A 13299-nucleotide genomic window follows, 5' to 3' on the forward strand; every position below is an offset into this window, starting at 1 on the left:
GAAGCAATATGACACTGTATAAAAAGAATGTAAAAGGGCTGGTGTTCAAGTGGTAGAACAACTACCTAGCTAATGTGAGACCCTGAGTTCAAACCCGAATACTGCCAAAAAAGAAAGAATGGAAAATAATTAAAAGCCCTTAGTAGTTCCGCCCGAAGATAATTGCTTTTATGTAATTTAGAAATATGGTTTCTCTTTTTTCTGTATAAACAAATGTGTGGGCCTGGGAAGGTGGCTCAGTGGTAGAGCGCTTGCCTTGCATGCATGAGGCCCTGGGTTCGATTCCTCAGCACCACATAAGCAAAAAAGAAAAAAGCCGGAAGTGGCGCTGTGGCTCAAATGGTAGAGCCTTCAGCTGAAGAGCTGAGGGACAGCGCCCAGGCCCAGAGTTCAAGCCCCATGACTGGACCCAAAAATAAAACAAAACAAAACAAAAAATGTGTGTATTTCTTCCTTAACAAACATGGAATTCTATTTTATTCATCATTTCTTTACCTGGAGACCCACAGAAATCACTATAGGAGCAGGACAAGATCTGGGCAGAAGGAACAGTGTTCTCTGCTATTTCCTAACTACCCTTTCAACAGTGCCCTGTGACCTGTCTTGTAAAATAACAATGACAGCCCTGCCTACTTCACCCTTAGGAAGACAAAATGAGGTCATTAATATGAACTTTTTTGAAAAATTGTAAATAAGTGTGATATAAATATTAAGGCATAATTAAGCAAATTAGTGCTATTGATAGAAATATTTGATTTACTTATAAATGGATTTCTAATGCTGATATAAGGTTAACATAACTTTTTTATAAACCATGCATTGTTTTCTCTTTGATTCTTTTTTTTTTTCTGCTTATGTGGTGCTGAGGAATCGAACCCAGGGCCTCATGCATGCAAGGCAAGCGCTCTACCACTGAGCCACCTTCCCAGCCCCTCTTTGATTCTTTAATTCTCACTATTCCAAACCCTATGGACTGTTAAGTGTTTCGAAGCAGAAAATTTAAAATTCTAGGCATTCTAACTTGCATTAGTTTATAATACTTGTCTTTAATGTTTCTGTTGTTCTATATAAGTCCTTTATACAAATACTCTACATAAATTCTTTTTTTTTTTTTTTTTTGGTCGGTCGTGGGGCTTGAACTCTGGGCCTGGGCGCTGTCCCTCAGCTCTTCAGCTCAAGGCGAGCGCTCTACCACTTGAGCTACAGCGCCATTTCCGGTTTTCTGGTGGTTTATTGGAGATAGGAGTCTCACGGTCTCTCCTGCCCTGGCTGGCTTTGAACCACGATCCTCAGATCTCAGCCTCCTGAGTAGCTAGGATTACAGGCGTGAGCCACCAGTGCCCGGCTCTACATAAATTCTTGTGTGTGTGCGTATGGGGTGGGGGTAACCAGGGATTGAACCCTGGACCTCATGCATGGTAAGCAGTATACAACAAAATTCTTAAAAGATATTTTAATGATTTCCAGTCTTAAGTATTTTTTCCTTTTAAATTAAGTGTATTTCACAGTTAAATTTGTAGTTGCAATAGCTATACACAGACACACACATATAGTGAGTCTGGTTTTGTAGGAGTGTGTGTGTGTGTGTGTGTGTGTGTGTGTGTGTGTGTGTGTGTGTGTGTGTGTGTGTGTGTGTGTGTGTGTGTGTGTGTGTGTGTGTGTGTGTGTGTGTGTGTGTGTGTGTGTGTGTGTGTGTGTGTGTGTGTAATTGATTCCCTTTGCAGTCCATGGGAGGCCTAGAATAAAATAGAGAAATGTGGAACAGCTCAGATCTTCACAGCCTAACCCTCTTTCTAGATTTTCACACAGGTTGTGTTTGGAGAATGCAGTAGTGGTTCTAGTCTGTGTCTGAGCTTGCCCACTAGTTATTGTCCAGCATTTCTCAATTTTTGTTTTTCATTTCAGAATTTCTTTTTCTTTTTTGGGTCCGGTTGTGGGGCCTGAACTCTGGGCCTGGGCGCTGTCCCTCAGCTCTTCAGCTCAAGGCTAGCGCTCTACCACTTGAGCCACAGCGCCACTTCTGGCTTTTTTTTTGCTTATGTGGTGCTGAGGAATTGAACCCAGGGCCTCATGCATTGCAAGGCAAGCACTCTACCACTGAGCCACCTTCCCAGCCCTCATTTCAGAATCTCTTAAAAATAATTGAGACACTCAAAGAGCTTTGGTTTATATAGGTCATCTCTATCAATATTTACCAGCCAGAGAAAAGCAAAGATCTAAAATACGAGTTAAATTTTTTTGCATATCTTTATTGCCTGGCTTAGTAGAAGACACTTTGAGAACCATTGCTGTAGTCAGCTGGGGTCAGGTGGGCACCTAGAGCTAGCCTGGTTTGATTTATTTGTTCCTAGTAAAGAACAATCAGAACAGATTGGGAGCAGGTGCACAGTAATCCTCAGGTCGAAGCTGTATTTCAGCAAAGCCCTCTTCATTGCTGTATTTGTTGCTTTGTCTACATAACTTTCCCAGTCACCTGTGCATACCTCTCCTTCTGTGTTCATTAGGAAAGTGTTCCTACTAGGCTTAAACATTAAAGCCCTGAATTACAGGTCATTTGATCAGCAAATAATTGTGGGTGGGGAAAGTTTGATTTCTTGTGGTGTAGGAAGTCAGTCACTGTGCTGGGCACTGATAAAGTAGGGATCATGGATAACTCATATGTTTGTGTGGACTTTACATCTAAACAGCTAATTTAAAAATTATTCAGTTAAAATAGCAATGGAATGTTCTATATGTTCTTACCTGAGCATATAGTGGCCTTCTGCGTTTACCTTAGGGTCAGGATTGCTTTTTTGAGGGAGTAATGCAATGCTTGTGTTGTGTTCAGAAGGACGAGTGAGCAGTGGAAGTGCTTCATTGAAGTTAGGTAGAGATCTTCTCTATGACTCAAAGAATTGTAGAAAAATGGAAAAACTAATCTTGAATAGTATGAATGTTCCTAGTTGAGAAGGCAGGCAATAATAGTTTGGTGTTAGTACGGATTATCTTAGTTTTCTTCCTGAGACATCATGGACTATAGTGGAGATTTCACAACAGTGTGTTGCTTTAGTCCATTTTCTTTGCTTAACTGAATATTTGAGACTGAGTTACTCACAAAGAAATTTAGTTTTTGTGGTTCTGGAGACTGAGAGGACCTAGAACATGGTACCAGCAACTGTTTAACATCTGGTGAGGCCCTTCCTGAGGAGCTATAATATGGTGGAAGGCATTGTATGTCAAGTAACATTTTAATGTGTGCCTAAAGGGGACAAGAATCTGGTTAAAAGGAACTAGATAGAGTCTAGGGTGGGGTCTAAAAACCTCCTACATGATACTGATGGTTCATGAACCATAATTTGAGTAGCATGATTGTAATTACAAATGGTCAGTGTGAGACTTCAGTAGGAATACAAAGTAGATAAGGGGCTGGACTAATATTCTAGAGATGCTGTCCTGTAGGGAGAGAGTCTGGATAACTCAGAAGACAGAGTGGCTTAGTGTAGGAAGTACTGTGCTACAGACTGAAAGTCTGTATTACCAAGTTGCATTACCAAGTAGACAGGAAAGCTAGGACTGAGATAGATGACTACTAGCACAGGTAGACAGATGCTTGTACTTCGAGTGAAATATTCCACAGACTCACTTCTGTGGTATGGATCAAGTAAACTAAATTGCCTGGGGAAAAGGTTAGGTTTTAAGGTTTGATGTGTATCCCGTGGTCATTATGTGGACTTCTGGAAATGATGTAGGTGACAAGCAGTAGTGATACTGAAGAGAAGATGCACTTTACTTGGAAGAATGTTCAGTACTGTCCTTATTAATCATAGATGACTAATCTGTAGGTGGGTAGAGTCCTGCTAAATGGATTCAAGTAGAAAATGGTTGTAAATGGAATGGAAAAAAAACTTATAGTTAATATTCACTGTGAAAGACTTGCCACTGTTGAGCCTAACAGTTGCATATTTATTTCATTGGCACATAGACTGTTAGTTTACAAGGCTCAAAAGATGTTATTGGTCTGTCCTTATGTAATTTTGGAAATATCTCTTTTTGGAGTTATGCATTAAACTGTTCAAGATACTTAATAATTATCAAATTTATTTGGATCCAAGAATAAAAAAATCATATCAAAAATCATATAAGTCATATATAATAAATGACATATGTAAAAGCATTTTATATTTACTCATATTTTCTTCATGGTTTGAAAAAGAAAACATTTGAGTGCTCTACTGGTCTAAATCCTCTTTTGGAATATCATCTTTTATAATCTGGCAAAATCTCGGAACCTTCAGAATCTGAGGGATTCGTCTGGACTGCTATACTGATGACCAGTCATGTTAGACTACTTGTCTTTTAACTTTTGTACAGAAAACTGCAGAAGCATAAGAGGCATGATTTACTGAAATAGAGGGCTAAGTGAAGACTGAATCAGACAGCTTTCTTAATCTTTATAAGATTCTGTAAGACTTAAATTCAATAGAATTTGAAATTTATTTTTAGAGAAAATTAGCTCTGTTAGATTTCTCTCTTGATTTTAAAGTAGGCCCATTTATATAGGGAGCCTGAGGAAAGCTTAGGGAATGGCCAAGTTTCCTTAGATAGCTCTACTTCTAAAATAAAACTCAGTAATAATTGGGTCTCAGGAACACCAAAGTTATGAATGTAGTTGCTTTCCCAGCCATAGTCACTAACAAAGATAGAAGTTTTTATATTTTATATTGGGTTTCAGTGAATATTAAAAAGTATTCAACAGGCCAGGTGCCAGTGGCTCACATCTGTAATCTTAGCTATACTCAGAGGCTGAGATCTGAGGATCACCGTTCAAAGCCAGCCTGGGCAGAAAGTCTGTGAGACTCTTTAACTCCAATTAACCACCAGAAAACCAGCAATGGCGTTGTGGCTCAAATGATACAGCGCTCACCTTGAGCGAAAGGTCTTAGAGACAGTACCCAGGCCCAGAGTTCAAGCCCCACAACCAACAATAACAACAACAAAAAAAAGTGTTCAACAGGAGACTGTTTTTTGGATAATGCTATCTAAATATTTGAAATGGAATGAGACTGGGATGCTGACACACTCTAGGGCATTATGGGTAGAGAGAAGTCAGTAGTACTGGAACAGTACTTTCTATCTGGGAACCATAATGACTAGGCACTAGACATGCTGAGGTATCATCATGTCTCAGCAACATTCCAGAGATGGCTCTAAAGGAAAAATTATCAGGAAAAAAGATACATTCCCATGCCTCCTTCCCTTCTATTTCTGAAGTTAGAACCCAGGGCCTTTGAACTACTTTGTTTTCATACAATTTTCCCCACCTCCCCATTTTCCTACCCTCTGCCCTACTGGGCTTGAACTGAACCTTGCACTCTTCTTAGCTAATTTTCTGCCATTTGAGCCAGATTTCCAGTTCTAGCTTTTTACTAGTTGGTTGAAGAAAAGACCTTGAGCATACGTCTGCTTGGGCTGGCTTGGAACTGAGCTTTTAGGATTATAAATATAAGCCATTGCAGGGGTGGGAGGGGGGGTCCTGTCTAGATTTTTTCCTACTTTTTTGAAGCAAGGTCTTACAATATCCAGGCTGACCTTGAACTCTTTATAGCCTAGATTGGTCTCCAGCTGGAGAGCCTTCTGCTCTAGTCTCCTGAGTGCTGAGATCACCAGTATGCACCACTGGGTCTGGCTGTATATGCCAGATTTTAAGTACCTTAAAAACATAGCCAAGAGCCAGGCACAGTGGCTCGTCTAGAATCTTAGCTACTCAGGAGGCTGAGATCAAAGGATCCAGATTTGAAACCAAGCCAGTCAGAAAATTCTGTGAGACTCTCATCTCTAATTAACCTCCAAAGAAAGAAAAAAAAGACAGAGGGGGTGGGAGGGAAGGATTGAGGAAGGAAGGAAGGAAGGGAGGGAGGAAGGGAGGGAAGGAAGGAAGGAAGGAAGGAAGGAAGGACCAAAATGGAACTGTGGTTCAAGTGGTAGAGTGCTAGCCTTGAACAAAAAAAGATAAGGAAACAGTGTCCAGGCTCTGATTTTAAGCCCAGGATCAGTAAGTGCACAACACATACACACACAAAATAAATTTTAGCCAGGGGGCTGGGAAGGTGGCTTAGTGGTAGAGTGCTTGCCTTGTATGCATGAAACCCTCAGCACCACATAAGCAGAAAAAGCTGGAAGTAGTGCTGTGGCTCAATTGGTAGAGCACTAGCCTTGAGCTGAAGAGCTGAGGGACAGCGCCCAGGCCCAGAGTTCAGGCCCCACGACTGACAAAAAAAAAAAAAAAAAAAAAAAGCCGGCACTGGTGGCTCATGCCTGTAATCTTAGTTACCAAGGAGGCTGAGATCTGAGGATTGTCGTTCAAAGCCAGCCTGGGTAGGAAAGTTTGTGAGACTTTTATCTCCAATATACTACCAGCAAACAAGAAGTGACACTGTGGCTCAAGTGGTAGAGCGCTTACCTTGAGCTGAAGAGCTCAGGGACAGTGCCCAGGCCCAGAGTTCAAGCCCCATGACCGACAAAAGAAAAAAAATCTTCAACATCTGGGAACAGTCCTGGACACCAAGAAAATTCCTCTTAGATTTATAGTCAAGATATTTGGGAATCTAGTGTCAACCTATGTTTATGACCCTAAATACCTGTATAACTCAGTTGTTCTTTCTAATAAAATTTCCATGCTCCCCAGTGGGTCCACTGTGGACTTAATGAGAATGAGAACTCTGTCTTAGATGACCAACAGGACTCTAGTGAAATGAAATCAAATGATAGGACATAAAGCTCACCACTGTGAATTCTTGCTTTTAGAGTGAGCCTGTTAGAAACTGATTTACCAAACCCACAGAAGTTCAAAGAATTATATTAGAAATTAACTCTAGGTGGCAAACTATGTACTATTATGAACACTATCATGGAAAGTCAGATGGATTTGTTTTTAGTATTTTTTTCCCTTACACTCGAAAAGGTGACAGAAAGAATACTCATTGCTTGATTCTTCTTTTGCTTTTCACTTTGCCAAGTACATTGGTCTTTTTGCATCTTATTGAAGCCTACTAAAATTACTGAAGTTTTGATTCAGCTGGAGGTTAGCTCAGCTATAAAGCATATATTTAGTATGTACAGGGCTCAGGATTAGATCCCCCAGCACCAAAATAAACTGTTTTTTTGGCAGTACTGTGGTTTGGACTTAGGGACTCAAGCTCTGCTTAAGCCATACACCCAGTCTTTTTTTGCTTTAGTTATTATTAGTTTTTTGGTTTTGTTTGTTTGTTTTTTTGGTCGGTCGTGGGGCTTGAACTCTGGGCCTGAGCACTGTCCCCGAGCTCTTCAGCTCAAAGCGAGCACTCTACCTCTTGAGCCACAGCACCACTTCTGGTTTTTCTAGTGGTTTATTGGAGATGAGTCTCATGGACTTTCCTGCCCGGGCTGGCTTTGAACCGCAATCCTCAGATCTCAGCCTCCTGAGTAGCTAGGATCACAAGTGTGAGCCAGTGGCATCCGGCTGTTTTTTTGTTTTTGTTTTTTTTAAAGAGAGGGTCTTCTACTTTTTACCCTAGGGCCATTCCTAGGTCCATGCTCATCCTCCTTGTGGCTTCCTTGTAGCTGGGATGATAGGCACACAACACCATGTTTGTTTTTGCTGAGGCCATCATCAGACTGAAATCCTCACAACCTCTGTCTCCCAGATATGAGATAATGAGAGTTGGGCTACCCTTCCCAGCCCCCAATCTTTATTTTTGATGGTATTCTTTCAAATAGCTAATTTGATCTCACCAGTATGGAATTCTTTGTACTGCAGAATACTGTGAAAGACTGAAGTCAAAATGAATTACAGATATTAAACTGTATTTTAGAAAACTATTTTCTTTAAGGGAAAAAGCAAAGAGTTTAATTGAAAGAAAGTAAGTAGCCAGGTGCCAGTGTCTCACACCTATAATCCTTACCACTCAGGAGGCTGAGATCTGAGGATCACGGTTCAGAGCCAGCCCAGGCAGGAAAGTCTGTGAGACTCTCTACTAAACTACCAAAAAAGGTGGAAGTACTGCTGTTACTCAAGTGGAAGAGCTCAGAGATAGCACCCTAGCCCTGAGTTCAAGCCCTATGACTGACAAAAAACAAACAAAAAAAATACACTGTGTAAAGCCTAGCTAGGTAGCTCAAGAACCTAGACAACTTTTAAAAAAAAATTGGAAAATGGAAATGGAAAGAGGTTTTTTTTGTTTTTTGTGTTTTTTTTTTTTTTGGTCAGTCGTGGGGCTTGAACTCTGGGCCTAGGTGCCATTTTAGCTCTTCAGCTCAATGCTAGTGCTCTACCACTTGAGCCACAGCACCACTTCCCGTTTTCTGAGAGATTTATCGGAGATAAGAATCTCACGGACTTTCCTGCCCTGACTGGCTTCCAACCTAGATCTTCAGATCTCAGCCTCCTGAGTAGCTAGGATTACATGAGCCACCTGAGCCCAGCAAGTATTTTTTCTTTTAGCAACTTTTTTTTTAAAACAGTTTTGCAGAGGTTAGAGGAGTGGCAGGCGCGGGGGAGGGGGTGGTGGTAGGAGGGTTAGGGCTCCTGCCAGTGGGCATAAAAGGTCAGAAACCCAGTTTAAGTCCTGGTCTCCCACAAGAAAAAAAAAAATCTTGCAACTCTTTTTAATTACGAGCTTCTATTAAGACAGCTGACTTCTCTTGTCTCTGTGCTTAATATCAATTTTCTGGAAAAGACCACTGCATACTCTTCAGAGAATTATTAATATAATTTTTTTTTTCCTCTGGACCCCTTAGAAATAGCTCTGGTGCCCTAGGACACACTTTGAGAACCTCCACTTTACAGCATTGGCTTACTGTGTTGACTGTTTCCAGAGTCACTTAGCTGTATGTAATATCTGTTTGTACTTAGAAATATTTGTTTCTGGTTTTATTCTAGGGTTTATCTTCCTACTTGATCCATTTTCTCTTTTTCTTTTTGTTTAAGCAAGGCAATTTTTTTTTTTGGGTCCGGTCGTGGAGCCTGAACTCTGGGCCTGGGCGCCGTCCCTCAGCTCTTCAGCTCAAGGCTAGCGCTCTACCACTTGAGCCACAGTGCCACTTCCGGCTTTTTTCTTATGTGGTGCTGAGGAATCGAACCCAGGGCCTTGAGCATGCAAGGCAAGTGCTTTACCACTGAGCCACCTTAAGCATACATGATTTGTTGGAGCTTTTATATACTGTGAATTATACATGTTTAAAGTTGTACCCCAGGACCCTCTAACACAACCAATTTTCACTGGTAAACATAGTAACCACTATTCCTACAAGTTTCCTCAGTCCCTTTTCATTTTTCTCTGACCCCAGGCAACCACTGATCTGCTTTCTCTCTTTCTAGATTGGGCTTTATTTACATAGAATCATGCACATGGTGGGTTTTTTGGCCAGTTTCTTTCTTCCTTTCCTTTCTTTTTTTTTTTTTGGTCCGGTCATGGGGCCTGAACTCTGGGCCTGGGCACTGTCCCTCAGTCCTTCAGCTCAAGGCTAGCGCTCTACCACTTGAGCCACAGCGCCACTTCCGGCTTTTTTTTTCTTTTTGCTTATGTGGTGCTGAGGAATGGAACCCAGGGCCTCATGCATGCAAGGCAAGCACTCTACCACTGAGCCACCTTCCCAGCCCTCTTTTTTTTTTAATTGAGAAAATACTGTACAGAGGGGTTACAATTACATGGGCAAGGTAATGAGTCCTTTCCTTTCCTTTCCCTCCCTCCCTCCCTCCCTTTCTCCCTTTCTCTCCCTCCCTTTCTCTTCCTCCCTCCCTTCCTTCCTTCCTTCCTTTCTCCTTCCTTCCTTCCTTCCTTTCTCTCCCCCCTTTCTTTTTTTCTTGTCAGTTGTGGGGCCTGAACTCTGGGCCTGGATGCTGTCCCTCAGCTCTTCAGCTCAAGGCTAGAGCTCTACCGCTTGAGCCACAGCACCACTTCTGGCTTTTTCTGCTTATGTGGTGCTGAGGAATCAAACCCAGGGCCTCATGCATACAAGGCAAGCACTCTACCACTGAGCTACATTTTCAGCCAATGGCCAGTTTCTAATGGGATAGTTTTTGGTTTCTTTCGTGTGGTCTGGATTAGTAGTTCCCTCCTTTTTAGTGCTGAGTAGAATTTCTTAGTATGAATATACCGAAATTTGCTTATTTTTTCACATATTAATTGCCTTTGGTTTATATGAAAAATTTAGGTATCATAAAAATGTTGATAACATTTGTGTTGCAAGTTTTGTTGACACTCTATGCCTAGAGGTAGAGTCTGTGGATCACATAGTAGGTGTAGGATTTAACCAGTGAACTGCCTAGCTGTTGCTAACTTTGTCATAACTTTATATCCCACCACAGTGTGGAAGGCCCCAGCTGCTTTACATTTTACCAGCACTCAGGTATGCATGTATGAAACAATGGTTGCCATGTAGCTTAGGCTGGTCTCAACCTTGCAATCCTTCTGACTCAGCCTCCAAAGTGCCAGGATTACAGGTATATGACCATCAAGCCTGGCTATAATAAAGAGCCCTTTTTAACACCAGAATTTCACCAGCTCCCAGAATTGGTAAGATTGAAAACATAGAAAGGGAAGTTTATTAGTAGGTAGAACTTAGAAGCTCTATTACTCATTATGCAACTAATGAGCTAGAAAATGGATTTTCAGATCCAATGAAAAATAATAGTTTTTAAACCATGGCCTTACTTCACTGTAAGCTTGGGGCAGTGGTTACACAGGTGTCCTTCCTGGCTCGCCCGAGTGTGAGAAATAGCTAAGTAGTAAGTGTGTCTAACCTGGCTCGTCCAAATGTGAGAAATAGCAAAGTAGTGAGTGTGTCTAATCTAAGTCCAGGGGGAACAAGAAGCACATGTGTACATGTTGTGTAAGCCTGGAAGCTTAAAGACTATCTCTCTAACAGTCTTTTTGTGTGTCTGCGAGTCCTGGGGCTTGAATTCAGGACCTGGTCACTGTTTTTGAGCTTTTTTTGCTCAAGGCTAGAGCTCTAACACTTGATCCACAGCTCCACTTCCACTTTTCAGCGGTTAATTGGAGATAAGTCTCACAGACTTGCCTGCATGGGCTGGCTTTGAATTGCAGTCCTCAGATCTCAACCTCCTGAGTAGCTGGATTACAGTCATGAGCCACCAGCACCTGGCTTCTAACAGCCATTTCTGTGTCCTCACAGTCCTTGGTAATGACTGGCATCTGCTTCCTAAGTTCATTTCTGCCTATTTTGGGAAGTCATTTGACTTTTGTTTGGGTAAGGCAAATGAATGTTATGGAGAGGGGCAAGAAGAGAAGGGAAAATGGAATTCTTGAAGCATGTAGAGTGTGTATCAAGAATTTCAAAGACTCCAAAGCAGATGTAGAGGAGAAGAAGCAGCACATTTGAAGTCTTTCAACCATGACATTTTCTTCTAATGAAGAACAGCTTGTAGGCTGTAATTTTGAGTGTTGCAGTATTTTAAAGTTAGAATCTTAGCACATTTTTTAAAATAGTGTAGAGATTTAAATGTTTTTTTTTTTTTCATCTTAAATAGAATTAAGCATTTTTGGTCATCTTATCTTAGTAGTTGTGAGTCTTGGGATGAACACCAGGGCTTTGCAATTGGGAAAGGCCAAGGCTGCATCTCTTTGTGCTTTATGCCATGTGTTCCTGGTGAATGAAGTTATGTTTTTGTCTCTGTAAACAGAAGCAGTGCATTTTCTCCTTGTGGTTCTTCACAAATGACCTTGAATTCTTTATTTTTGTATTTTGCAGTACATTTCTATACCTGAAATTCCTGGTTGTGTGGGCACTTGTCCTCCTTGCAGATTTTGTCCTGGAGTTCAGATTTGAATACCTGTGGCCATTCTGGCTTTTCCTCAGAAGTGTCTTTGATTCCTTCAGATACCAGGGACTGGTAGGTTTACATGCATGTTAATACAAATTACATTTTAGATGAAATCCATCATATTAAAAAAATAGACCATAGGAGTGGCTCCATTTTGCATATCTCTCTAATACCCAGTTCAGTAGAATACAGATTTTCAAGTCTATCTCTGTGCTAGTCTATTGCAATATCACATGTCATGTAACTTCTAGAAAATTCCACCATACTCATGCAAAAGGCAGATATCTTAGGTATTCTGACAAAGCTCTGCTTCAAAGATCCCCTGAAAAGATCTCAGAGACCCTTCAGGGCTCTCTAGACCACATATTTGGGAACTTCTGGGTTAGAACAAGGACATAAGCCTTGGCTTGTTCTTTTGGATTATATGTTCTGTTGTGTTCCATAGCACATCTTAAAATCTAGAATGTCCTAGAATCTCTAACCAGACCTGGTGCTGTGGTCAGAGCAAATTCATCACAAAAAGATAGTTTCAAGCTCATGTCATTAGTCATCGATAATTGTGTTCAGTGGAAGGCTGTATTTTAATAAATTATTTCCATCGGCATATTTTCTTACAACAGCCTATGCTTTAGTAATGAAGCTCTTTAGGAAAGGTTTAAGAGGAAAGAGGAGGCTTTTTTTTGTTGTTAACATTCTGGTCCTTTCAGGTATAATCTTTATATAGAAACCAAATGAGCTCACTCTGCTCTAACCTCAGTTTGTTCTAGACCAGTTTATCTTCATGGTTTAAAACTTTCCTAGCTACTCAGTAGGGTGAATCTGAGGACCATAGTTCAAAGCCAGCCGGGGCAGGAGGTCCATGAGACTCTTCAGTTAATCACCAAAAATCCTGAAATGGAGCTGTGACTCAAGTAGTAGACTATCAGTCCTAGAAAAAGCTAAGGGACATCACCTAGGCCTTGAGTTCAAGCCCAAGTACTGACACAAAAAATAGCAACAACAAAACCCTTAAATAATAATACTATTTATTAGTAAGTTAACTATTGCTTTTTATGCAGTAGATGTTAAGTGTTTAAAATTTCCTAGCTAACTTGTTCTGTGTGAAGTAATTTTGTTCAACAAACATTTAAGAATGTATGTTTAAAGATAACAGTTTCTAAGATGTGTTTTTTATTTTGTTTTGTTTTTTCCTTTTAGGCCTTCTCAGTATTTTTTGTTTGTGTAGCATTCACGTCAAATATAATATGTCTGCTCTTCATTCCCATACAATGGCTTTTCTTTGCTGCTAGCACATATGTATGGGTTCAATATGTATGGCACACAGGTAAGTCTTAATTTGTTATGGGGAGTAGAATATTAGGCTTGAGTTTTCAAAATGTAATTTCTTTGAGTAAAGTTGAGTTTATGTGTACACTTTAAAGTTGTCTTTCTCTAGTAGATTATACTTTTATAAATGGATTGTTTTTGTTATTTGAACCAAAAGCCTAAAGCTTTATAAT

At 40.6% G+C, this 13299-nt stretch overlaps 1 protein-coding gene across 1 annotated transcript in view; it reads left to right on the top strand.

Annotated features, from left to right (window-relative positions):
- Maco1 (macoilin 1) overlaps positions 1-13299 on the top strand; it is a 76952-nt gene that overhangs the window by 12236 nt on the left and 51417 nt on the right. The window contains exons 2-3 of the mRNA XM_042688586.1: positions 11728-11869; positions 12998-13124. Of these exons, the coding sequence (XP_042544520.1) occupies positions 11728-11869; positions 12998-13124 (269 nt within the window). The remainder of the gene's footprint in view (positions 1-11727; positions 11870-12997; positions 13125-13299) is intronic.

This window comes from Dipodomys spectabilis, unplaced genomic scaffold (assembly GCF_019054845.1).
Source record: "Dipodomys spectabilis isolate Male_0828 unplaced genomic scaffold, ASM1905484v1 ptg000118l, whole genome shotgun sequence".
Lineage (NCBI taxonomy): Eukaryota > Metazoa > Chordata > Mammalia > Rodentia > Heteromyidae > Dipodomys > Dipodomys spectabilis.